We start from the raw sequence: 25,661 nt of genomic DNA on the forward strand, positions 1-25,661 counted from the left end.
TTACTCTCAATATTCCACGGCGTATAATTCAGAATTTTCAGAATTAATTTGGAGCGACATACACATAGCGTGGCGCATATATCTTCGCTCATGCGCAAAAACAAGATTGTACGTATTACAACAGGCGCACCATCATTTTAGAATCTTTTTCTTTTATCCCCCGATTCTTTGTTTTATATAATATATATATATATATATATTATTTTCATGTTTGATCTCCTGTTGCAAGAAAAAAATTTATACTTCTCATGAATAATTTTTTATAAAACTGTAGATGCTTTATGAATATTTACGTAATTTTTCGACGAATCAGTTTTTGAGATTTAAATGTGCAATTAAGCATAATTTGACGTAGACGTCACTTTGAGAGAAATTTAATTTCGAGCTTAATTATCCAGGTTAAGTATTTAATGCTGAAAAATGAATTTTGCGATAAATGATGGTGTGAAATTTACTTCGAATATTTGATAGGATCTGGAAAGACATTTATTCTCTCTTTTTATTCTATATATAACAATAGTTCAACATGGTATCTTCACCATTACTGCTAAGTTTGCACGTGGGCGAGTTTTATCTGCTTACGTAACTAAACAAGCGATTATTTACATATTTTTTTTTTTTTTTTGTTACACAATGTAAAATTACTCGAGCATATAAAGACTTGATAAGAGCAAAGAATATAGGCCACGTATTACATGTGTAAATGTGTTCATACATATTTAGTTAATGCAACGTATATATTGTATACATGTATATATATTGATATCTCGTGTCCGACTTCGACGTCCGTTACTACTGCATTTTTAGATTCAATTTATTTTTTACATTTAGTTCGAAATATGATTTTCTATTTATTATAAAATATTATAGTCGCCCGGAGATTACATTTATAGTCTTAAATATTTTAAATTATATAATAAAAATTACAGTTCTAATATTTGAATTTAGATTATGATAAATCTTAAATAATATCATTGAAATGTACCTACTGAATTATTCTAGGACTGAAAATACGTAAATTAATTCAATATTTCTTATAATATAAGGCTATTTCTTATAACTTTATTAATGCTAAACAACATTGCATTACGATGTTTAATTAACAAACGTTACACTTGAATTAATTTTTTGTATATTTTTAAAAATACATTTCTGACTTTGTGAGGAAATTATCCAAGCAAATAAAGGGTTAACAATGTTAACGATGACTTTTTTTCGAATATATATAAGTGACGCTTGTCGTCAGCGAGTACGGTCCTGGTTATAGACTGTCGGCAGAGGTCGCGACACAAAGAGGCGCTTTCCTCGTCTCCTCGTTCCTCGTCTCCTCGTCACCAACGATGGGATGAAGTCGTGGTTTCTGCTGGCTTGCCTTATCACGCGACGCAGTACTCGCGATCACTCGCGATCAACGCGGGCCGCGTGTCGTCATCATTATCGTCCGTCATCCTCGGTCGTCAGCGTGGTCGACGCGAGTATCTCGCGAAAGGGACGCGACAATCCGGGATAACAGCCGGGAAAACACGGGACGTTTTCTCCGACGGTGGGCGGTGTCAGGTTAGGTTCCCGTTAAGGGTGAGTCTGATAAATTTTATCTATAAATGTCGAGATTTTAACAACTTTAGGTTAATTCGCGCTCTGTTGTTCCATTGATTTTCCGTTTCTCTCGGAATGTGACAGTGGCGTTTGACATATCAGTCATTGATAGATAACTCGATTCATGTACTGATAAGCAATCTTGGTAGAAAAGATTTTACGTCTAGTCCGAAAGACCACTTTGTTTATATTATGCGCTTTTTTGGGGGACGGTGCATACTTCTATGCCTCCATTGTTTTCGTTTTTTTTTTTATTAGTGCGGTTCATAAGTACGAGGGGAATTTTTCCGAATGAGAATCTCTTTGGTCATCAATGAAAATCATTTCTATTTATTATCAAGTAAATGAAATATGAAAAAGATATGTGAATAAGAAAAAGTTGTTCATTATGCTGTTTATTATTAAATTATTTACTTAGCACAATATATTGAAATTAATTAAATTAATATTTTTGAAAACTTGTAACATTTTTGGAATTATTGTCATGGTATCTTACTATTAAATATTCAAATAATTACAAATTAATTATTATTACAAATATTATATTTTATTTATACTACTTAAAATACTTTCCGCTGATTATTCATTAGAAAGAATAAATCAAATAAAAATTTTGATTAGCTATATGATTTTTACAATATTTTGACAAATATATATATATATATATATATATATATATATATATTTTTTTTTTTCATATATTTTTATTTGCGTACATATATTTTTTGTCATATCACAAAATATGAAAACAATTATAACATTTAATATAAAAAGAGCATTTTTCCCTCTTAGTCGTTCATTGACATGTTGAGATTTATTAGTATCCGCGAAAAGGGCGAGGTTCGCGAAATTCTGTAATCCAGGATCGTATCTAGAAATTAATTTTAACAAGTTTGAAAAATATTTTAAAATAATATAAATTAATATAGAATATTATACAGCATTAAAAGGTATAATTAATAGCTGTTTATTATTGAAGATAATAATTGTATTTCAATATTGTGTTATTGTAACAACTAGGCAAGCAATTGTTTAAAATAAAGTAAATTATTAATTTTTTAAAATACATGATTTTTAAGTTAAACGTATTTAAGAAATTGTGTTTTTATTTTCTATCAAGCTTTTCGAAATCGTAAAAATTGATCCTTTTATTACACGTGTTCCCTATATCATACAACCATTTTCTGTGGTTGCCATATATCTCAAACTATTAGTCAAGCTGAATTCTCCTTATTCAAATGCTATGAATACAGTTGGACTTAAATACGACCATCTAATTTTCAACTCATATCAATCATTTCATAGAATGTGGCTGAAATTATTACATCTATTTTATATTCAGAGAAACATAATAAAAAGTCATTTGATTTATTTCAATATAAATCAGCATTCATAATATCTGCGAAATTTATTTTAATACTTATTAAAATAGTGCGTTTATATTACAGGAGAAAAGGCTATTATTTTAGGTTCGAATAATTCACAAAACAATAGAAACGTACAATTGCAGTTGAAAGTACATGTTATTTAGATTACACAAAGATAAAATCAACAAGGCAATCTGTCGATTTCAGACAATATGTTATCGTAATGCGAAATACTAAGCCGTTCTCGTTTCGATAGAATAACGAGAAAGCCGTCAAGCTGGCGAGTCTAACGAGCTGCGTGTCGACGATGATGGACGACGAGGAACAGGAGGAGCTTCGCTGCACCGGCAGCGACGTCGAGATCGAGGAGTACACCGACACCGAGGAGTCGCCATATGTCGCTTATCAGGCCGGCGGCGATAAGCTGTTCGATACAGATCGCGAGAACTGGCAGAAGCTCCGCTTCCTCACCACCCTCGTATCCGTCGCGATATCAGTTACCGTCCTCGTTATCACGTATCCGCTTTATCTCGAGAGCGTCACCGTTGTCTCCAGCGCTTACACAGGTAGACACACAAACATACACACGTACACGTGCTCGAAATAGATGCTGCGCGTACTGAATTGATGATGAGAATTGACCGATCGATTGCGGGATCTTGTAATTCTCGGATTAGAAATCTCGAGCAAATCGCGACGCAATCTCTCTCTCTGCGAAAACTAAAATATAATTGTCGCAAAATTACAGCTCACGCTGACCTGTATAACTTATCTCCACATGAAAAAAGGAACTGAATTATGCGAAACACTCGACTCTAATGGCCAATAATAATAGATGCCTGATCTTTGAGGCGGGCAATATACATCTATATTATAACAGCTGTTAAGTAAAATATTCAAACCGGTTACTTACTTACTTGGACTTTCAATTTTCCCTTCGTGTTTGACATTTGACTAAAACATGAGAATGAAAATATTCTATTTCGATAAACGAAATGGAGCCATTTATAAACGTCGTAAAATCAGACGTTTTTATTAATTTAATTAATTTTAATCAATTTGGTGAAAAAATTTCGAGATGATTTCGTCTCCATTTTTTCTCGTATAATCCCCGCAGCGATTTAGTTCCTCAACCATTTGTATGCCGTTTCGCAGGACTTCTTTTCACTGCTCTGTGCTCCGCCTGTATTTTGGGACTGGTGTACTTTGTCGTGGACAGACTGTCGCCGCCGCCGCCGCTAATACCCAACAGCATGCGAGTCAGGATACCCCGCTGCGGCCTGATCAAAATAAGCACTCTATACGCTCTCTCGGGCATCCTAGTCACCCTATCCCTCGATCGGAATAGAGTACTATGCCACTTACAGGATCCAATAAAGGGCATTACCCTTGTCTTTTCCCTCGTCTATTACTTCTTCTTTTGTCGGAAAAGTGAGTGTCTTAAACTTGTTAGCCTGTAATATAATTACTATAATGAAATAACTTTGTGAAAGAAATTAATTTTGCAGAAACTTAGTATTGTATTTAGAGGCGAAAAAGATTGAGAAGAAAATATTTCTAAATATATATAAAATTTCTTCTTGTTTTGTTTTTTTTGTTTTTTTTTTTTTTTTTAATTTATATAGAAAATCCTTATAGTATTCTAAGAAAGTTATAGAGAGATTAAAGAAATGCTAGCGCGTTTTATTCTTTGAAATTAAAATTTATATTCAATTTTAAAAAATAATTTTTAAAGACCTTATTTTTTTTTTCAATTTTGCACATTAAATTAATTTAACGAGAGAAACATTTTCTACGAATGTTTTCAGTGATGAGTTTGCAGCGAATATTCTCGAGCACAACTATAATAGTGGGTCTGTTCATAAGCGTCGATTATGGCCTCTGCGATGAGTTTCGTTGTCGTGGAAGGGAGGTTTCCTCGCATACGACGGCCACTACTAGGGGATCTTGGGGCGTCCGAGCAGTTTGGACGTTCGTTTACGTGGGTGCTCTCGCCTCCTTCGCCATGTTTTTCACCTTGCTCGAGCGGCATTACACCACCGGGGTAATTTAGCATCGACCTTTTCGCCAATTGAGATTTATTTATAGCATCTATGGGATTTTCAATGATATATACTGTGTGCCGTAACTTTTATCAAACTAATCTTGAGAGAATTTCTAAATTTTACGTAATTCTCATGTTTTTTTAGCGAAGATTAAAAAACAGAATTAATTAGACGAAATTTGATTAATTAAATTAATTAGACGAAGAGAGATTTTTATTCGCGAATTATGTTTTATAAAGAAGATGGTTATTTAATGCAATTTGGGAATTCTATCCTCTCTTTTTTTTTTTCTTTTTGTTGGAAGTTTTTTTAAACAGATTATTTTTTTCTTTTGACGGATTATTAGTTTTATTCGCGTGGTCGGCGGAATTTCGTTTTTCGAATAACTGGCCGCGGTGAAGCGAGTGACGTCTGCGATCTCTGGCTTCCAGCAACAAAACGTGTGTCAGATGTTGACGACGCAGCACAATTCGTTCTTGTACACGGTGTCCCGCTTGGTGTCCTCTCGCGATATTCGCCGTCGTGGCTCGGAGGAGGAGGGTGGGCGGCTGTTGCACGTGACCGATCCGGATCCGACGATAAAGCCAAAAAGTTACCCCAAGCCGCCGGTGATGCAAACTCTCTTTTACATACATGTCATCGCTTTCTTCGCTATCTTGACGTTCTGCTGGGTTGACACTTTACCTGGCATTGGCAGGGTGAGTGACAGCAAACATTTTTTAACGTAATTTATCGATGACAATTCAATCTTTGTGATTTTTCTCAGAGATTTCCACAGAAATCTTTTGTTTCTTATTACAAATATTTTTTAATTCATAAAAGAGATAAAAAATCATACTTATATCGTGAAGAAAAACCGACTTTCAAAGCTAATAGTTAGTGTGATTTTTTTATTGATTTATTAATACTGAATTAAAAATTTTGAATGTTAAATGTTGTAATTTTTTTTCATTTACTCGTATAGTAAAAAATACCTGCAACAAACAAAAGTGATTATATTTTCTTTTAGAGAAAATATATCGACATCTAAATATTCTCTAATTAAATAATTTTTTTAAATTTCATTTCAGGGTTTATCACCCGTAGAATTGTATCGTACCGTCGAACAGGGACTGATGTGCCATTTTAAAAGTGGCAAACTATGCTCGAACGTGTCCAGCCACGGATGGATTTTTCTATTCGCTTACATTGTCTTCTCGATCTCGATTCTCAACTTCCTATCTTTGTGCGAGAGCGCGGTGTTTAGCGTGGCCACTGCGACCGTATCGCTTCCGTTATCCGGTATTTGGTGGAGTATTTACAGGATGGACGTCGGTTTACACGGAGGTAAGTCAATAATGCATACAACGTTACCATAGTTTCCATTGCAGCCTCGAAACTTGTTTTACGGAATTTTAATTTTGACATGACGGATGAAAACTATTTTTGCACAAAGAATAAATAAAACTAAGATTAATAAGAATTAACTTTTTTACAGTTATGAATTTCAAATCTTTATATTTAGAAAATTTAATATTTATATAAATTATTTAAATTGATTTCACAAATTTTTTATCTTTGCACAGAAATATTTTACTTTATCGCCTGAATTTTAAATAATCTTGAAAAGACAATTTTAATGTGAAATGTATTTTCGCCTCTTTAATTTTTACGTTCTATGACACAAAGTCATGTTAATATATTCCCTTATAACACAGTGATTACATATCTCGAGCTTTGCTGTAATACTTGAACGTTAAGCGTACTTGAATTCGACAAGCCGTTTCTGAAGAGAACCTTGAAATAGGTTCCATCTCCTGGTCGCCAGGAGTGACGGGTGAGCTGATCTGCGCCTTGCTCGGTCTTCCCGTTGTGCTGCTGGGTCTCGGTTTGCTCGTCAGATCGCACTTCAGAGACACTCAGCTTCCTTACCAGACCATTCAGCCGCCCGATATTCAGCCGCACGAGCCTTGTCACAGATGAATTTCTCTGCAGCATTTGGTCTAGCCTCACCGACCAGGTCCGTACTAACGGTGATGCATACAAATGAATTCTGATTGAGTCGACGAAACGATAAAATAAATCATTGCTCTCGCAATCAAATCGATCAGAACGAATGATATAAACGCGGCTAAGCTCACCGAGTCGGAATAATAATGTTATTGTTGTTGTACACTTGACAGATATATTTTGTCGACTGTTTGCAGACTACACCAACGTTCTTTCTTCGATCGCGAGATCAAGAAGGTTAAATCTCGATTTGCATTTACATTTCGCCAATCTGCATACAAGATTACAAATTCCATCAATGTCAGTTATCTCTGATTATAATTTAACTATATAATTATTTTTTCAAACATAGGATTAATAAAATAAAATAAAATAAAATAAAAAAATATTATATTACTAAAAAGATACCTGTTAAATCGATGTATATTATATTGTTTATTTAATTAATTAAGAATCATTGTTCATACATGTGTTTGTGTATAAATTGATCGCCAGCATTATTCAATCGAGATTGAAAGCAATGTGGCAAGAATTATAACAAAATGACGTAACGAATTCACAATAAGAATTAATTAGGTTTAACTGACATTGATAGAAAATGGCCGAAGATTTTTGAACGGCTATATTGTGTTAAATGCAATTTATGCGCGCGCGCGTTCGCAAAATTCATTTTTCCAAATGTGAAAAAATGAGATTGCGGTGCGCGCGTGTTTTTGTGATAAGAAATAGCGCCCATATACTGGTAATTTCCCTTTTTGCGAAAATAATAAGGATAAAAGTGCGTGGAAAAAGAAAGAAGGAAAATGTTTCCTATGTGTTTGCCAAACGTGAACGCACGCGCACGCGATAACGTTAATAGCCGATTTATATTTTATTTTGATATAACGAGATGTTTTTATATATTTTCTTGAACAATTTCAAACTACACGTGTATTGAAAATTTGGATAGAAAGATAAGAAAGACAAAGTATAAGTAAACGGAAAGTACTTTTTTAGCTACGAACCTGCGTGCACAGGAGCTCTTTTAGCTAAGAATACTGCGCTCTCATTTAATTTTTTCAACTCGAACGTGTTCATTATTGGAAGAAAAAAGTTAAAAGTGAGAGAGATACACTTATATGATATATTTAGCGATATGTTTTAATCACTCGTCTAGTCATTACGAGCGTCTCTCCTTTATTATTTAAAAAAATACACATGTTTGTTCTTTTAGAAATTCAATTATAAGACGATGAATTGATATGATATTATTATGATTTTTCTGAATAGAGAAAAAGTTGTTTATATTCAGTTGAATTTTAAAAATTACACAAATCAGAGTTAGTTAATCTTTGTTAAATTATCTGCGAGAGTTTATTAAACGTAGTATCGAATAAACGTATTAAGATATGAATGTTACGAGAACGGCAAGTACAGATTTCCTCGATGAAATAGAATCAGTGAAAATTGAATCGTCGACAGCTTAAATCTTCTGACGATTCACGAGTGTGTGTTTGATACTCGAGCCAGCTTCCTGCAACATTCGCAATTCCTGTGCGCGCGGATTGTACGCGATAGCGTAGCGTATTTCGCCCAAACTTGTGAGGAGACAGTATTATACCTGCTGCACAAATTGCAGCCGCTACTTTAACATTTCTCTTATAACGGGAAATATTAAAGTGGTAAGCGCGAGTGTGAGTGAGATACGCCTGCGTATATGTGTGTGATATCTCTTCACGACGTTCCACTAACGCGATAGACATTACTCTATCACAAACTTTAGCGCACAAACTGTTATGAACTAGTTGTGTATCCTGGCCGTGTACAGTTAACAGCGTCCGCCCTGTAAAACTTCATCGCGGATGAAAGTTTTCAAATCGCGTTATCCGCCCGTTTACGCGCTGTTAGCAAAAATTCCCAGCAAGGCATGTCTTCCGTCTCGTCAATCAGAGTGCCAATTACACATAAATTTCTTCGTATATCCTTCAATTTTCCTCCCACTAAGACTTTCTTTTTCATGGATATTATATCGTTTGCTTATATATTTTATACATATAATATATACAATTAAAATTATGTATTTATGTTACGCTCGGGAATTTTTTTTCTACGGATTACTTTTATTTTTCTGAGAATCTTCAGTATTTTGTTTTGGATTTTCTGCCAGGATTTTATCTACAGCTTCATTTTTTATAAATTGCTATAAATGTGTGGAATTTTATGTTGATATTTTTTTTTTTTTTGCAAAAAGTTTATATAATACAAAAATATTTTATTTATATATTTTTCTATTATTTTTTCTATATTATTATTCATATATTATTTTTACTTTCGCAAGAACAAAAAGTAAACGATGAAAAATTCTTGTTATATAAATATACCTACAGACATAATTTTAATTGTATTTATTGTATGTGTACAAGCAAACAGTATATTTATGAAAAAAGATACTTTATGATTAAGTTTTTTTATATAATCTCTTGAAATTTTTCTTTTAATATGTAGTACATGTTTTTATTGTTCCTTGAAGACCGCAGAACATCTTGCAAACTGTGTTTTATTCTTTACTCTAACTTTGCACTCCTCCTTCTCCCCAGAATGAAATCATTAAGTAATCAAATTTCTCTGAAAGAACAAAAAGAAAAATCAAAAGTTCAAAAGCGGCCGAGAGTGCTATCAGAATGAAAAAAAAAAATGATTATTCGTGCCAAAACTTGAGAGTCTCGAATGACTCGACTTGAGCTAAATGTATTCAAGCGTTTGCATAGTAGTTGCGTTACTATTTCGAAAAAATAATAATGATAATAACAACAGTAATAATAAATACATAAGTGTCGTTACATATTTGTCGTGTGTCAGAAATGACACGCGGCGTAGTTCGTTGGCAGCGATTACTGAATTTCAGGCTGTAAGTTTATTAGACCGTAAGTCAGAGAGAGAAATATTAACTTTGTTGGAAGTGTGTCAATATATCGTATTCTATATATACATATATTATATATATATATATATATATATATATATATATATATATATATATATATATATATTGGAAAAAAAACAGTTATACGTCCACATTTTTTACAATAGCAGTAATAGCGAAGCGTTTTAAAGGAAAGTAACTAAGTAATGGTTGACTGAGTGCAACGATAATAAAATTAGGTGCGCCACTCTCTCCGTCTCTTGCAGTCTCAGTAGCTTCGCCTATTATAAATCGACAACCGCTGAATGTCGTAGTAGTAGTAGTCTTCTTAATAAAGTTGATTATACTCTTGCGCGTTGTTTAGCATAAAAATAACTATACTAATTGAAGGCTCTGGTGCCTTCGGGAAAAAGACCAACGCAAGTTCACTTTACCATTTTTTTTTTTCTTTTTTTTTTTCTTTCCCAAAGATTTCAACATTCTTTTATTTCAATATATTGTAATATCAGCTTAAATAAGTTTTTATTTATTATTTTTAAGTTTTAATATATACTACTTCTACTTGGTACTCTTTATATTATTTTTCGCTTTTTTTAATTGTAAGAATAAATTAAGATTAATTTAAAGAAGAGATGTTTTTCATGAAACTTGAATTAAATTCCTTTCCACATCGCGCCAGAGCTTTCAATTTCAAACGTGTACAAGAATAAATTTCTTCCGCATACACTTTCTACATGTATACATATATGTTATATAATATTCTACATATTTGTTAACTCTATTAAATACACAAATATGTGTGTGCGCCGAGTAGTGTAATAGAGATTCGATAATTTATTAATAGACGTCAATATACGTCATATACTTATATAGTATAAAGCCAAAAACTCCAGATGAAGGAATTGAAGTGCAATTTAAAGAATTGTTAAACTCATTGTCAGTGTTTTTCCTTCGTCCTTAACCGAGTGCATTCACGAAACTTTAGTGAAGTAATATTTAATGGCGCATTCCATCCACACGTCTAATCAAGTATCAAAATGCAATAATCGAGTTATATGTTAACTTCTTTCTTACGATTTCCCACTGAAATGTGCTCGATCACTTTTTGCAATAAATAGGCACTTTCAATTTTAAAATATTTTAACGCAGTGCAAATCTTCTATCGCGTTGGTTTTGCGTTTCTTTCAGATATTTCGACGCTTTACTGAATATTTATTATACACTGGGTGTCTTCCTAATAATGCATCACGCAGTTCCAATCGTCGCGCCTTTAGAGAGGACAAATATGCGCGATGGTCATTGATAGTAATTATTGAGAATTTCTCGAATACAGAGACAAATATCAATAAGCAATAGATTAATTATTTCCGTACAATAATTCCGTCATCGGCTATCAATATCCGTGAAATCACGGAAGCGCTATGTTACATTATTCGCGTACGATTGTTACTGTCTTCTGTGGCTTTGTCGAAGTATCTACATAATCGCGACAATTGCGATCCAGTCAAGATATTGTGTATTGTCGAGAATAATATACACATTATTTATTGTCCGATATTTCTCTTGCATTAGGTACAGATGTCAGATCGCATCGTATAATTTTGCGGAAAATGATTTAGGAATGAGAACACAGTTTTTCGCTCAAAATTATGATGCTGTCTCTATGCATCATAATCTTGAGCGTTTTTGGTCATAAATATGATACATTAAATGTATTAATATATATACATCTATACATATATATATATATATATACTTATATAAAAAGGTCATTGTTACATTTTTATCCTATCCGAAATATATCTCATTTATAATATAGTTTAAAACCAAACGGTAGCGTAATATTTAATTAACTAAATTTTGTATTTATATTACAACCGACACGATTTGCAAAAGAATAGATATTTTTAGAATTATGATAAAAGTTTATACTGACATTGATGAATTTTGTCCAATATTTTATTAATAATTTAAAGGGCAGTGTGAACAAGCAGTTAGTATTATTTTCATTGTTTTTTGTGTTTGCAGAAAAATATAATTATCTTATAAATTTAACATTTAATATTTCATTTATTACATATGTATATATATATATATATATATATATATATATAAAACTTATCACTATCAAGTTACATAAATTGGAACTCTTTATTGTTCTTACAATTAGTAACGAATTAATATATTACATTTTTTAGTATATTGTAAATTTATTTTACGATTACGCGATGCTTTTTAATTAAATTATTATTTTCCTTTCGAAGCAAAATTTCAAAAATCGAATTTTGACATAAAGACGAATCACTCCGTTTATTTAAAAGCAAACGAGCAAAAATTCGATACCGTCAAGGTTTGCGAGCAACAAATTCGACTATTCTGTGCACATCACCTATCCTGTCCGACATTTTTTTGCCACCACGTATATAATCTTCGTATCGCACCTCGGCGAGAGTCTCAAAGTTCAGCTTGTCCATGATTCGTTGACTGTATAAAGAAGCAGCGACAGCGAACACCACCTCTGGTCGCACGTGCTCGTTGACAATTGTATCGGCCACGCAGATTTGCTTCAGCTTCCTGGCGCGCAATTTGCGGGCGACTTCGAGACTCTTGTCCGTAATTTCTAAACCAATCCCGCGAGTCTGACATTCCGGATGTGTGCCTATATAAAAAATTTCCATGGCACCACGCGCGTTGTACTTTTCAAAGATATCTACTCGTGATTCCACCTGATAACACATTTCTTGATAAGTCCGTTGAAATTGATTATTATTTTGTAGATTAAGCAATTAAAAGCATAAATTATTTGATTAAAAAAACCTTTAAATTTTGTGTGTTTCAATATAATTCTCTAGGCTATTAATATATAGATGCACATATTTTGTTTAATTATATATTTTACAAAAACTTTGATTTTTTTTTCAAAATTTTATATTTAATGAAGAATTATCTAGAGTCTTTTTTTATATTTATCAGTGTTTTAAAACGATGAATATAGTTTAGACTTTTTAAACTTAAAAGGACCACAAATACAATTAATGATGTGACAAGATAAAATCACTTTGCATAGGACTTATTTTTATTTTACTTGAGACAAACGTAAAGTCCCTTTAAACGAGATGATGTATGCAAATAGCTTGTGAAGATTAATTATTATTATTCATAAAAAGTCACGATACTACGAAGCTCTTATCGTTATTTACAAAAGAATTTTAAGATATCAAGGAAAGAGTGCTCGTATTGACATTGTTGATTGCAGCGTGTATAAAATGATTTGAGTAATAAACTCACGTCGTCGAGAAACTCAATCAGATCCCGACACGAGCGATGTTTGATGTTATTTTCTATAAAAAGAGCGAGGGAATCCGTTTCTCCCGGCTTAGAAGGTACCTAAAAATATAAATACGACATTCGTACAAGCTATAATAATTCTCCTCAGCCTTATCTGCACTTTAATACATAGCAGCAGCATCTGCTGCATCAACAGAAACATGTAATACTAGTAAACAGACAATAGTTCATCTTAAAAATTTTTGGTATATTTTACAATATATGTTGCAATTATTTTTACAAATTAGAGATATTTCTAATCCACGATATTATTAATATTAATCAATCTTGATTAACGGAAGAATATGCAACGATATCGAGATAAGATTATTTGATTAATTATTTCAACGAAATCGAAATTTCGGCGACTCTAATCGAAACTGAAACTGATCTGACATTAATCATCCTCTAGATGTAAAAGTCTGCTATACTTGCGTGCAACTTGTTGAACGCGACGGCGACGACGCGGTCCGATCGATCGACCGCGATCACCGTGCATCCATCCTTAATGACCTCTCTGAAGACCAGTTGCATCTCTTCAGGTGCACCGGGATCCTCGTACATTCCCATACCGATTGCGATGCACTCCTGACGCATCGATTGCTGTTGCACAGTCATGGCGTCCTCGATCCGGTCCTTGCTGAGGATCCTGAATTCGATGGCGCCGGTGCGATCGGTGCCGAGACAGACGGACATCGTTGATCTGAGCTTTGCCTGGAAGAAACACTACAGCATCGCTATAATAGCTGAGATCGATACGAACGCCCGGGTTTACACTTGTCTTGCGCATCCCGTTCCGGTTTTTCTGACAAGATTTCGTGTCGTGTCGGATCCGATAACAACATGAACTCGTGGAGCGTAAATATGTGTACTATAAACGTCAATATTTACAATGTCGATTGGTAGAATACACAATGATTACTGTACAAAATTAATAAAAATATTAAAAACGGGTTTTGCGCGCTTCTTTTTATAAAAAAAATGCCTTTATATGCAAGGTGTTTCATCATTTTAAAAGATATTGTCAATTATCTTGAAAATAAAACATTTTTGTACAAAAGTTTTGTGATTTCAAAAGGGACATATAAGATGATATTATTGTTTGTCCTTGGATAAATTTGAAGGTCACATCACCTTCAATTTCTTAAATGAAACCCCCATTTTTCATATAGCATTCTCTTATCACAGAACTTTTGTCACAAAACTTTTTTTGTATGAAACATTTATCCTGAAAATGTTTTATTTTCAAGATAATTGATTGTATATCTTTTAAAATGAAACACCTGTAACACTGTATAATTTGAAGTCACGATGTGAAATTTGTAACTTTCGAAACAGGTATTTTATGTCACATAAATTATATAAATTATATTATTTCTATATTTATAATACATTATAATCAATTAACAAAGAGGAGCGAGTTTCACTTTGAAGCACCAAACAAGGTATGTGTATCTAGACTATTCATACCTCACATCGTCTTACCTAGTTAATTCGCGAACGAGTGTCTTCTGCCAACAGAGTGCAGGCGTGTTGCTTGTGTATAGAATAATTGGCATAAAAATTGCATCACAAACACTCCATTACGGTATTTGTTTGATTACAGATACTATATCGTAGCAACATTTGATAACCGGTCACATGATGACCGGTGCATGACTATCGAGTTACAGCATCGAGTTAAAGCATTACAGTTGATTTTCTTGTTAGCGTTGTCATTTTAATTTTATTATAGTGTTAATTTGTTTATTATAAGTTTTGCATTTTTTCTTACGAATTTAAGATCGGAAGCGAAATTTTGAGATTTATTAATTCTTTCCGTAGCTTATAATTTTTGTTACAATATTTTACTTAATAATTAATACAATATTATATGTATATTTATATACAACATATTTAGTACAATATAATTTTGTATATATAATATTTTAAGACATTGATTTATTTCTCGATAAAGCATTGAGAAATAAATAATTTGTCCATCTGCTATAATTTGATATAATATTATTGATATATTAATTACACACAAAACAAAACAAAAACAACAGAGAGAGAGAGAGAAAAAAATTATAGATTATATATAACTAATCCGTCCAATGTTTAGTAATTATGCAATTAAAGGAGGGACATGAGAAAAAAAAATTGCAGAATTATAAAAAGAGAAAGATTTTTTAAATTTATATTCAATGAATTTTCTAACATTTAAATAATATTTAAATCATGTTTTAATCTCTCGCAACATTGTACAGCTTTACAAAATATTGCATTTATATAACATGTCATGTAATCTAACAAAATGTACAATTAATTTACAATCATTATTGTCATTGCGTGCATAAAAGCTTCTAGTCTGACATATGTTTTCCTAATATAATCAAATGTCCTTACATTTCTGATTACATTTCTAGCGTGTGTGATGTCATAGAATATCTCTCTTTTGAACAATATCCTATTACATTATTCTATTCTGACATTATCGTTATTACCTAGTGACCTATTCAAGTAACATCAATGTACATCAATTTGTCCATCCGCTATGATGTATTATACAAATGTTTGCATGCAAATGTAACATTTTTCATAGCACGGTTTATTAAACATGTAGCAAATGTTATATAAAATGCAACATATTTTTCGCTCGCATAAAACATTTTTCTGGACTAATATACAATTTTTCTTATTTTTATTATATATATTATGGAACATTCTATTTTTAAAATATATTGTTTCTATTTTTAAATTTTAGTCTTGAAAACATTTCTTTTTAATCGGTTATAAAGTTGTTGTTTCCGAAATCGGACATAAAATATATGAATATCTTTTTAAAATAACAAGAGAAACTACAGATGAATTACTTTGCACTAGAATTGGGCATACAAATTTCTTCAAATTTAATAATTATGTTATTAATTCTTATTTTTATCTCTACATTAATTCTTTATTTGAAAGTTTTTAATTTAAAGATGGTTTTTTTGGCGCGCGAAAATATTAAAATTGATAAGAAAAATAAATGCTGTGCAAAAAATAAATGTGATGATTGCAACTTGTATTTTAATACTTTAAATAGATGATAAATGCCTTATTACGCATTTAATTAATTTTTTACCATTTAGAGAGTTAACTCTCGCTCGCGCACCGACATTATTCTTTTATCATGTTACTGCAAGATATCTCTTGGTCTCTTGGGCGGACAACATTTAAAATATAATCGTTCATTGACTCTTTTATTCTGAAGATGCAGAAATAAATGACCTGTATGTTTCTTTGAGTTTTCTATCACACGTATAACTTTGAGGTCTTGTACAAAAATTTAATCTTACTGTACATTCTTTTAGGAAATTTTTTTTTGCACATAAACATAATAAATGTATATGATTATTATATTTTTTTTATATATTATGTTTTATATAATTTATATATATATATTATATATAATTTTTTTTAGATGTGCGCGATTATAATCTGAGATGGTGAGAATTAAAGCTAGATACTAATCAGAAAGATATTAATACAAAGTTAACAAAATCACAATTTTTGTTTACAGCAACGCTAAAATTACACGATTTTGATTATGATGTGAGCCTCTTGGCCACTAAGACACTCTTTTCATGTATCGGGTCTACTTTCTCGCTGAACTTTTTACCATTAAATTCGAATTCATCCAAGGAAACTTCCATTAACTTGTCAAAATGGAGTTTTTCAGCGATTCGTTGCGAATACTTGGACGTCATGATCGCCGAAGCCAAGGTTGGTATCTTGTCAGCGTTTGTTACCTCGTCGTTGCCGTGTATCGTAACAGGTGTCCTCACGTTTTTGTCACGTTTCAGTTCCTTGCCCAGCTCTAATGACGAAACGATTAGTAGCTCACCTATTCGTCGTTTTCCATAGGCTGGATGAGTTGCCAGAAACATGAGCTCGAGGATGCAACTGGCATTGTAATGCTTGAAAAGATTTATCTTCGAGTCGACATTTATCATGAAGTTTATCAGAGCCTTGGATGATTTATATCGACAGTTGTCTCTAAAGTGCTCAAAATAGCTCTTCTCCGAACTGTTGTCGGATACCTGGAAAATCGAAAAATATATTAATCTAGGAACAGGTATTAAAGTTTTTATATTATACTATTAAAGTTAAATTATTATTAAATATTATAACACAATGTATTTAGGAAATTAAATTGTTTAAATTAATTTTATCTTACTTGAATTTTGTTGAAGCAGACACCGACAACCTCGTTACTGGTGATATCGATAGCCACTACACTGACACCGTCCTTAGCTGCGTTCAAACAAAGCTCTTCGAGTTCCTCGCATGCTCCTGGTTCAGAATTTAAGTCCACAGCTATAGATATGGACTCGTAAATGAAGAAGCTCTTTCTTAACACCTCAAGGGCACCCTCCAAGGTCTCGTCTGTTAAAGATTCGAATTCTATCCGACCATCCTCCGTCGAGCCCCAAGGCCGATAGGAAGGCATCCTTTTGCGTGTTTTACTGGAAAACAAGGACGATCTCATTCGTTCATATTGATTGTTTGGGGAAACGAAAGTCATCAAAAGTAAATATTATTAAATTAGTTCGAAAAAGTAAAAAAGTATATCGCTGTATTATTATAATGTTGAATTAAAAAATTTTGTATTTTATCTTCTTAATGCTGTTTTTAATTATACGTTGCATTTTTATAAGTTGAAAACTCCGATTACGAAATACCATTGCATATTTGTTATCCAAGTTGCTTTTAAAAGTGATTAAGTGTAATTAGCAACGTGGATAACAAATATATAAAGTTAATTTTTCGAGAACATATAAACTTAATTACTCATAACATATACACTTATAACTAAAATATTGTTGAAAATATTGTTCATGCAAATGGAAGAAATATAACTTGTCAGAAATAATGTCTATATTTTGAAATGGCAGGATGAAATGATATGTTCCTGTTGCAATTTAACAGATAATTGTGCATATTTATTATGACAATCAATGCTCGTAAATGGATGTAATAACAGTTACCTTGTCATAATAATAACTACATAAAAATGCGTGTTTTCGCGAAAAATGATAAAATTCCAAATAATATTCAAATTTTGATACAATTTTTATATATATTACTGTATTTAATTTTTATATATTATTTTCATACGCTATTACATAAGTATTATATAATAAATATTGTTTTATATAAGTATAAAAAATAAAATCATAATAATCATAATAGCATTAGAAAGTAATTATGATTAGAAAATATTTAAAATTTTGTTTTACAGTTGATTTTATTGGTATCATTTGATATTCAATACTAAAGAGATAATAGTCTAAATGTCAATTTGAAATTCTGAATAAATAAATTGAATTATAGAAATAATACCTCATGTTTGCGAAGAGACCTTAGCACGATGACTGTCCGCTATATACTGAGCAGTTATCATCGATAAACATACTCGCTTATATGCAATATACATATATAGTGTCGTTACGTTACACAATATACATATATAGTTACGTCCGATAGACTTCACGATTCTTTCTTTTCAAGAGGAATGTATAAACAATCAGAGATAATGATTCTAAGAACTCTCTACGGGAAATATCAAACCATGAGATAGTCGCACTCCACGAATATTACGTTACGTGGATAATAAAAATTTTAACAAACCTCCGTAAGGCGAGACCAACTATAAATAAGATAACTCAAGAAGTCTTAAAAATCAAATGAAGAATAAACATTCGAACGGCTCTCTAAATTTCAAAAGACGTTTAAATAAAACAGAGTCAGCGTAACTCGAGGCAGTTGTTTAGAACTGTAATCATAAATTTGAAACGGCGACGAAAACTTAAGAAGCATTTGATAAGAGAGCTCGCCTGACGGACCACCTAAAGTGACAGCTGTTTATTATAAATTTCTAAATAGCGATAAGCGACTCTGACGGTATCAAACTCCTCATTGGCCAAATGGAAAAATCTCTTGAACCAATAGAGAAAAAATTTTTGAGATTCAAAGTCGAAGGAAACACCCCTTAAGCATAAGGGGGCGTTAATTAAAATTCTAATTCGTCCAATTGCCCAATGGAGAGGAGGTACGAATCCTAGTATATAATGAGGAAGCAATACGCCGCGACATCAATTTTTTCAGTTTTTTCGGTATCAGAATTAGCATCAGTATAACTCGTACGGTACCAACTATTTTCTTTCACCTCGGCTTCGAGACGCGGAATCGATCCTCGATCCCAACGTTTAACCCTTCGGGTGTTAACAAGTTCGAATATTAATACTTCCGATTCCGCGACGTGTGGTTCACCTAATATTTAACACGGACTCTCTGTGTAGTACGGATTAAAAATTTAAACGATAAAAGACGTCAAACATTGGGCACCTGTGAAATTCAACCCGACGCCGCTAAACCCACTGCCGAGGTCCTTTTAAAACCAACAAGTCCTTTTACCGACCAAATAACCTATTCTGTTAATTTCACCTCCCCCATTTAAAATTCGGTTATAGTAATTATAGTGAGACAATTCTTAATTTTTGATGTTCTTCATTTTATTATTACTGTTTGACCAGATACTTCTCATTTTACCTTTGTCATTATAATTAACTCCCCTTTTCGTTGTTTATGTTTACTTCCCATCCTCTTCATTTTCACGTAGTCTTTCTATTTTCTCTGCAAGTACCTGTGTATTTCGCGGACCCGGTATCTCGAGTACTGGTACGAAATATAATTAGGTCGAACTTGCAAACTCTTTCTATTTTATCTGCGAGTTCCTGTGTATTTTGCGGAACCGGTATCTCTTGTACTGGTACAAAATATAACTAGGTTGAACTTGCAAGGTCTTTCTATTTCTCTGCGGGTATCTATGTATTTTGCGGAACCGGTATCTCGTGTACTGGTACAAAATATAATTAGGCAGAACCTCCAAATTCCTTCAATTTTCTCTACAAAAGCAAATTTCTCCTGAATTCCATTTTTCCTCTGGTCCTTTAATTATTTATTACAATTTATTCATTACCTCTTTCTTTTTGTGCTATTCCTTTTTTTTTATTTTTTATTTATTTCCTTTCTTTCCTTCTTTTCTCTCCACTTCTTTCTCCTTCTCCCTCCTCTCTCCTCTCTATATTATGCATTTTAAATAATATAATTTCCTGACTTAAATTATATTAAGAACATTATAAATTGTACTAATTAGAACTGTCTCGCCGAAAATAAACGATAAGTTTTCTGAAACATTTGCGTGGGTTCATAGTGGAGCCCGTTCATCCGAAACGTCTAAAGGCTAAAGCTAAACCGCAACCGTAAGAACCGACGCGCCCAAAGAGTTTTGACTCAGGCGACAGCAAATTATAATTTTAAGAACAATATTTCTAATCTTAAGATAGAATTAAAAGGTCAAATTTTCCGCGAACAGTCATCACACACACAGAGTCCCATCCCCCTCTTCCTCATTCAAGAGAACTGAAACCACCCCTCTCACCTGACCCTTCTCCTCGCACCCTCATCGACCTCCCTCCCCTTTCACATCCAGTAGTATCATCCTCGCACAAGCAACCCTCCCCATCGTCTCTCGATTTACCGGGGCCTTCTAACAAAGCTCCCTCTACTTCCGAACCCCCTCCGTGTCCACCCTCACCAGCCTCTACCATCCTGGGAGATTCACCCCCATCTTCCCCCCGCAATTCACCTGATTCTCAAGAGGAATCGGATGAAATTTGGGAGGCCCTTTGTGACATTGCCGAGGTCGTCGTAGATCTCGAGAAAGAAAACGCGAGTCACGCCGAAAATTCTAAACACCAACAACCTCCTCGTCCTCCGCCTCAAGATCCTATCCAATATTTAATAAATAATCTCCCAAGGACATCCCCTCTCAAAGGGCTCGTATACAATCGAGCCTGGTCCTGTTGATTTGACAACATTGCACTCCATCTTTGCAACCAACCCACCGGATCCGTTATCCCATGGTTCCTCCCCGGTCTTAGATATCCCCTCGCCGTTCCGATAGAGGCTCTCTGGAAGAAATTCCCTCCTTCCACGATTACCTTCAAGGAAGCATAATTCTTTTCCTGCCCCTTCCCTTAGAACTTAAATACTATTGTATAAATACCAGTCAGGTAACAAACCCTTTTTATTTTTCCATTTCCAATTTACCTGACTGACGTCCCTCCGAACTAATGTAACACCCGCGAACGCACACGCACACACACATACTTAAGTAATTAATAAGATTAATTAATTTAATTAAAATGCCAATTTTTTGAATCTTATATCATATATATATTTGATTTTTTTTCTTAATAAATGACTAAAAATTTAAAATATTAAAAATTCTAATCAAATTTATTAATCCTTTCTAACACATTCCCTGACTCCCAGATCGCACAAGGTCCCGTCCCGTATAACAGGGATTAACTTCCTTTACCAAAAAGGGACCACCGAACGAACGGCCTACTGACCTAGTAAAAGAGACCCTCGAGGTCTTTGACCAGATCCGGCCTTGTACAGTTCGTTCGAGTCGAGAGTGTTAAGGTTTTACGCGTTTCGACAAGGATAAGTTCTGTCCTTTCATTATCTCTTTCTTTTCTTTTTTTTTTTTCTCGAGTCTGGACGTAACAATAGAATACTGTTTATTACACTACTGTGCTTATCTGGGGTCCGCTGAACCGCCGTAATACTCTATTAAGTCCAATGAAAATACATGAATTTAGATACATGCACACAAATGAACATGTATAATAAATTATAAGGAAATTATTATTTAATATTAATATAAAAATATAATAATAATATAAAATCAATATAAAACAGTGCCCAAACATTCAAGTAGTTTTTCAGATTATGTATAAATGTAAATATTTATACATAACATCATATCTAAATATAACTTGCTTTGTTGTCTTTAATTTTATGAAATTATTAATTATATAATATATTATGACATAATTAATGACAAAATTTAAAAAAAAATTATTTTTTTATTCTTTCTTAATATATGTTTGTAATATATATTATATTTTTTTTTACTTTTTTTTTTACGATTTTTTTACTTTTTTTATTCATTTTTTGTATATATGTTTACACATTCAATATATGTTTTATTTAAAAGCTAAATTATGTAATAATACTATTAGTCTTCATGCGCTTATAGATAAGTACAGCCCTGATAATTGATACACTGTATTTTACACATACATCGATAGCGCACAAACACATGCGAATACAATGTACCGCACAGTAACATGCATTCTTGGAAAGGTCGCGGTCTCTCTTTCTGCGCACGTGCAGTTTTATAGCAATGCTAATTATTGCGCGAACATTGACTTCAATTTAATGAATATATATGTAATCGCTCATTATGATTGCAACAAGAACGCGTTTCATCCGTTTGTTTTTTACTTTCGATTAGTTGGTAGAACTATTTGTTCTTTTTCAATGACATGGTCAGTTCTTGAAAAATGATTAGACACGCAAGCAAAGTATCGTCCTTAAACTTAATTGAAATATTACGTACTTCATAACAATACAGTCAACATGTACGAACAAACTGCAATTAAGAAGAATGTGCAGAAAGAAAAAAAACTTTTATATCCATATAAATACATTAATAATAAATTTCTACAGAATGTATAAAAAATGTTTAATTTTAAATTTTATTAGTGTATTTTACATCTCATGTCGATAAAAAAATATAATATATACGTTCGCGAATCTAATTTTCCGTATTGACATTAAAAATGTTAAAAACTTTATCTTAACCGAAAAGATATGAATATTATTTATAATTAATCAGATATGAAAACAAATACTTTAATTTATCTTGTTAGCAATAAACTTGTTTATTCTACTTTTATTTTTGAACTTTTAAAAAATCTGCTTGTTCTACTTTTATTTCTACTTTAATTAACTTAATCTTGATAAACAATTTTCATTGAATTTTTGTTAAAATCGATATTTATATTTGAAAATATTATTATTCGAAAAGGAAATATTCACGAACTTATATTCGCATGACATTTTTTTATCAGTATACTTAAGTAGAATACCTTAATATAAAAAAATTTAGTTAGATATTTTAAGAATACTCTGCATATTTTATTTATTCGTAAAAAATAATATAGCGTTATACATTTTATATGTTTCTTTAACATTCCTTTTACTGTTTAATAAAATTTCGTCTGATTTTAGATAAGTGCGAGATAATCGTTATCGATACTACAATATTTAAATTATAAATGCACATAATATTACAAGATTAATGCGCAATGAACGTAACACGAAACGTCACACTGACAGCGTGATCATCTCATTCGCATCATGTATACGTCAGAGTAATTGTGCAAGGCCGCGAGAAGCAAAAATATGGTGGATATATTTAGAATTACACGTGCCGTGAAACGAATCTCGACGAGTTGTCTCAGTTATCATTCGACACAGTCACGATTCTTGCATCGTTTTTGAAAAAATCAATCGTTTGCAAACCAAATGAATTTTTTGTAGATCACGTTATTACATGCGTTAACCCTTGTTGTTCTTAATCTGGTAATTAACTTGCGAATGACAGAATCTTTTTCAGCGATTAAAGGCTTGACATATAAGACGATTCTGTAAGAGTGCGAAAAGTAATTACAATAAATTGTGAACATTGTGGAAAAATAAAAATTGCAAGAAATAATGTTTCGCGTATTTTGTTAAAAGGTTAAAAAGTATTTAAAAAAAAATATTTTTGAAATGTTTAATTTATGTGGCAATAACATCTATGGCCCGTATATTCTGAGGTCACATTTTTCGCTAAATGTGCCTCTAAACGTGTTTTTATACATGTGTTTGTATACATTTAGAGGATAATTGTGAGCTCAGAATACGGACCTATGATCTTGAAATGTAGAATATTTCTCGACGGAAATTCTCAATGTCAATTTTCTGGAAATATCACATGTACGATTTTTTTCAAGTCGAGTCTTTAATTGTTTGAATCGTTCAGTCTGAATTATACGAAGTAACTATCGCAGTTCTCGTCTTGCATGCGTTTATTCAGATATTTATTTCCCAAAACATATAAACAAAAGCGGAAAATTGTACTTTCATAACACTTAAAATAACACTATCTTTTTCCATTCACTCGTCATTGCTTCATAACTTGAAATACATTAAGCTCTCGCCCGTGGATAAGGAACTGATTCCATCCAAGTCGCATGGCGAGCGGGATTGTGAAATCAGGGTCCGGTTGAAGTTCTCGAGTTTCGGCTCGATGCAGAAAATATACGCTCGCGTTACGAAACGATAAGTGTTGCGCAAACGGTATATTGTCGATAAATTTCGCATATCGTATCGATACCTGAGCTAAAAACGAGACAAGAATAGATGTCATCATGTGACTTGACAGCGGGAGTAAAACAAATTTCTGTCCTACATTCCTGTATATCAACAATTTTTTAACATTTATAAATACTGGTTTTCTTTAAAAAGTTAATCTATAGATATAAAATATTCCATTTAGTTAGAAATCTCAAATGGATCATTTTTTAATACGAATGCTGATAAATGACAGTAATGTCGTTAATTTTATTAGTTGTTAAGAGATGTTAAATTTATAAAAATAGACAAAATACCTCAATAATTCTTCAACGGAATCTTTATAAAAGAGAGATATTAACTTTTTTTTTTTTTTCAATTATTAAAGTATATATTTACACATTTTATTTTTACTGTATAAGTTAATTGTCACTATATATAGAAATATATAAATGCAATGTTATAAAAAACAAAAACATCGTGGAAAATGATACGTGACGAATATGTATTAATATTTTATTTATTATTTACTTTTAATATAATATTATTTTATAATAATTACGATAATTTGTTATTGAACAAAGAATTTTCGGATTACTTACCCACGATAGTTAGCTGGAAAAAGTCAAAAACGCAAGAATCGTTTCGTCAGCTTCCTTTCAAACTGTCACTTTTTTTTTTTTTTTTATAACTATATAGAGATTTACAACAACGATCGCTTTTTTTCGTGACTTTTCTCGGCGAAAACAAACTCTCGTGTAACTAACTCTGCTGTAATATCTTTGCTTTAATAACCGCGTTTAATAACTCAGCGTTTATTTTTTAATTATTATCGGGGAATTCTTTATCTTGTTTAAATATTTGCGGGATTTTCAATTTCGTTATGTTCATAAAATATCCACTTGATCGCTTATTCTTTGGGCGCGTTCGAGGAGACACTATTAGCGCTAACAGCGTCATTCTATCTTTGTCGCTCGTTAAAAGTTAAACAAAGATAGAACGGCGCTGTTAGGTGCGCTAATAGCGTCTCCCCGAACGCGCCTTTTGTCCGTAGAAAAATCTCACCGCGATATATCCCTAGAAAAACGCGTCTTCCTATTCGACGTGAATCTAGGGTGAATCGTAGGGTGAATCTTTGCGCGACGACCGCTCGCC

The 25,661-nt window shown here is 32.4% G+C and overlaps 3 protein-coding genes across 12 annotated transcripts in view; 1 reads left to right on the plus strand and 2 right to left on the minus strand.

The window, feature by feature from the left end:
- The window catches only part of LOC140673067 (uncharacterized), a 90,097-nt gene extending 82,233 nt beyond the window's left edge, over positions 1 to 7,864 (plus strand). For 2 of the 4 annotated variants that reach the window (XM_072905684.1, XM_072905685.1), the window contains 6 exons: positions 3,220 to 3,529; positions 4,119 to 4,394; positions 4,772 to 5,007; positions 5,440 to 5,706; positions 6,079 to 6,334; positions 6,795 to 7,864. In XM_072905684.1, the coding sequence (XP_072761785.1) occupies positions 3,271 to 3,529; positions 4,119 to 4,394; positions 4,772 to 5,007; positions 5,440 to 5,706; positions 6,079 to 6,334; positions 6,795 to 6,970 (1,470 nt within the window). In that variant the 5' untranslated portion in view covers positions 3,220 to 3,270 and the 3' untranslated portion in view covers positions 6,971 to 7,864. Of the gene's footprint in view, positions 1 to 1,276; positions 1,576 to 3,219; positions 3,530 to 4,118; positions 4,395 to 4,771; positions 5,008 to 5,439; positions 5,707 to 6,078; positions 6,335 to 6,794 lie in introns of those variants that run through there. The other 2 variants (XM_072905686.1, XM_072905687.1) reach the window with 2 other exon arrangements.
- Positions 7,865 to 12,031: 4,167 nt separating this feature from the next.
- Positions 12,032 to 15,048, minus strand: LOC140673070 (arylalkylamine N-acetyltransferase 1). Of its 6 annotated transcripts, none has more exons than XM_072905697.1 (4): positions 14,712 to 15,048; positions 13,662 to 13,952; positions 13,188 to 13,286; positions 12,032 to 12,625 (listed from the first exon to the last, which is right to left on the minus strand). In XM_072905697.1, the coding sequence occupies exons 2-4, from the start codon at positions 13,920 to 13,922 to the stop codon at positions 12,245 to 12,247; spliced, it is 741 nt and encodes a 246-aa protein (XP_072761798.1). In that variant the 5' UTR covers positions 13,923 to 13,952; positions 14,712 to 15,048; the 3' UTR covers positions 12,032 to 12,244. The 6 variants fall into 6 exon arrangements, with proteins under 6 accessions (XP_072761798.1, XP_072761797.1, XP_072761794.1 ...); XM_072905696.1 differs by lacking the exon at positions 14,712 to 15,048 and adding an exon at positions 14,510 to 14,690; XM_072905693.1 differs by lacking the exon at positions 14,712 to 15,048 and adding an exon at positions 14,510 to 14,690 and having other exon boundaries at positions 13,662 to 14,147.
- Positions 15,049 to 15,433: 385 nt separating this feature from the next.
- Positions 15,434 to 25,421, minus strand: LOC140673069 (uncharacterized). Of its 2 annotated transcripts, none has more exons than XM_072905692.1 (3): positions 25,109 to 25,421; positions 17,428 to 17,716; positions 15,434 to 17,290 (listed from the first exon to the last, which is right to left on the minus strand). In XM_072905692.1, the coding sequence occupies exons 2-3, from the start codon at positions 17,698 to 17,700 to the stop codon at positions 16,796 to 16,798; spliced, it is 768 nt and encodes a 255-aa protein (XP_072761793.1). In that variant the 5' UTR covers positions 17,701 to 17,716; positions 25,109 to 25,421; the 3' UTR covers positions 15,434 to 16,795. The 2 variants fall into 2 exon arrangements, with proteins under 2 accessions (XP_072761793.1, XP_072761792.1); XM_072905691.1 differs by lacking the exon at positions 25,109 to 25,421 and adding an exon at positions 18,594 to 18,747.
- Between the last annotated feature and the right edge of the window lie 240 nt (positions 25,422 to 25,661).

This window comes from Anoplolepis gracilipes, chromosome 14 (assembly GCF_047496725.1).
Source record: "Anoplolepis gracilipes chromosome 14, ASM4749672v1, whole genome shotgun sequence".
NCBI classification, from domain to species: domain Eukaryota; kingdom Metazoa; phylum Arthropoda; class Insecta; order Hymenoptera; family Formicidae; genus Anoplolepis; species Anoplolepis gracilipes.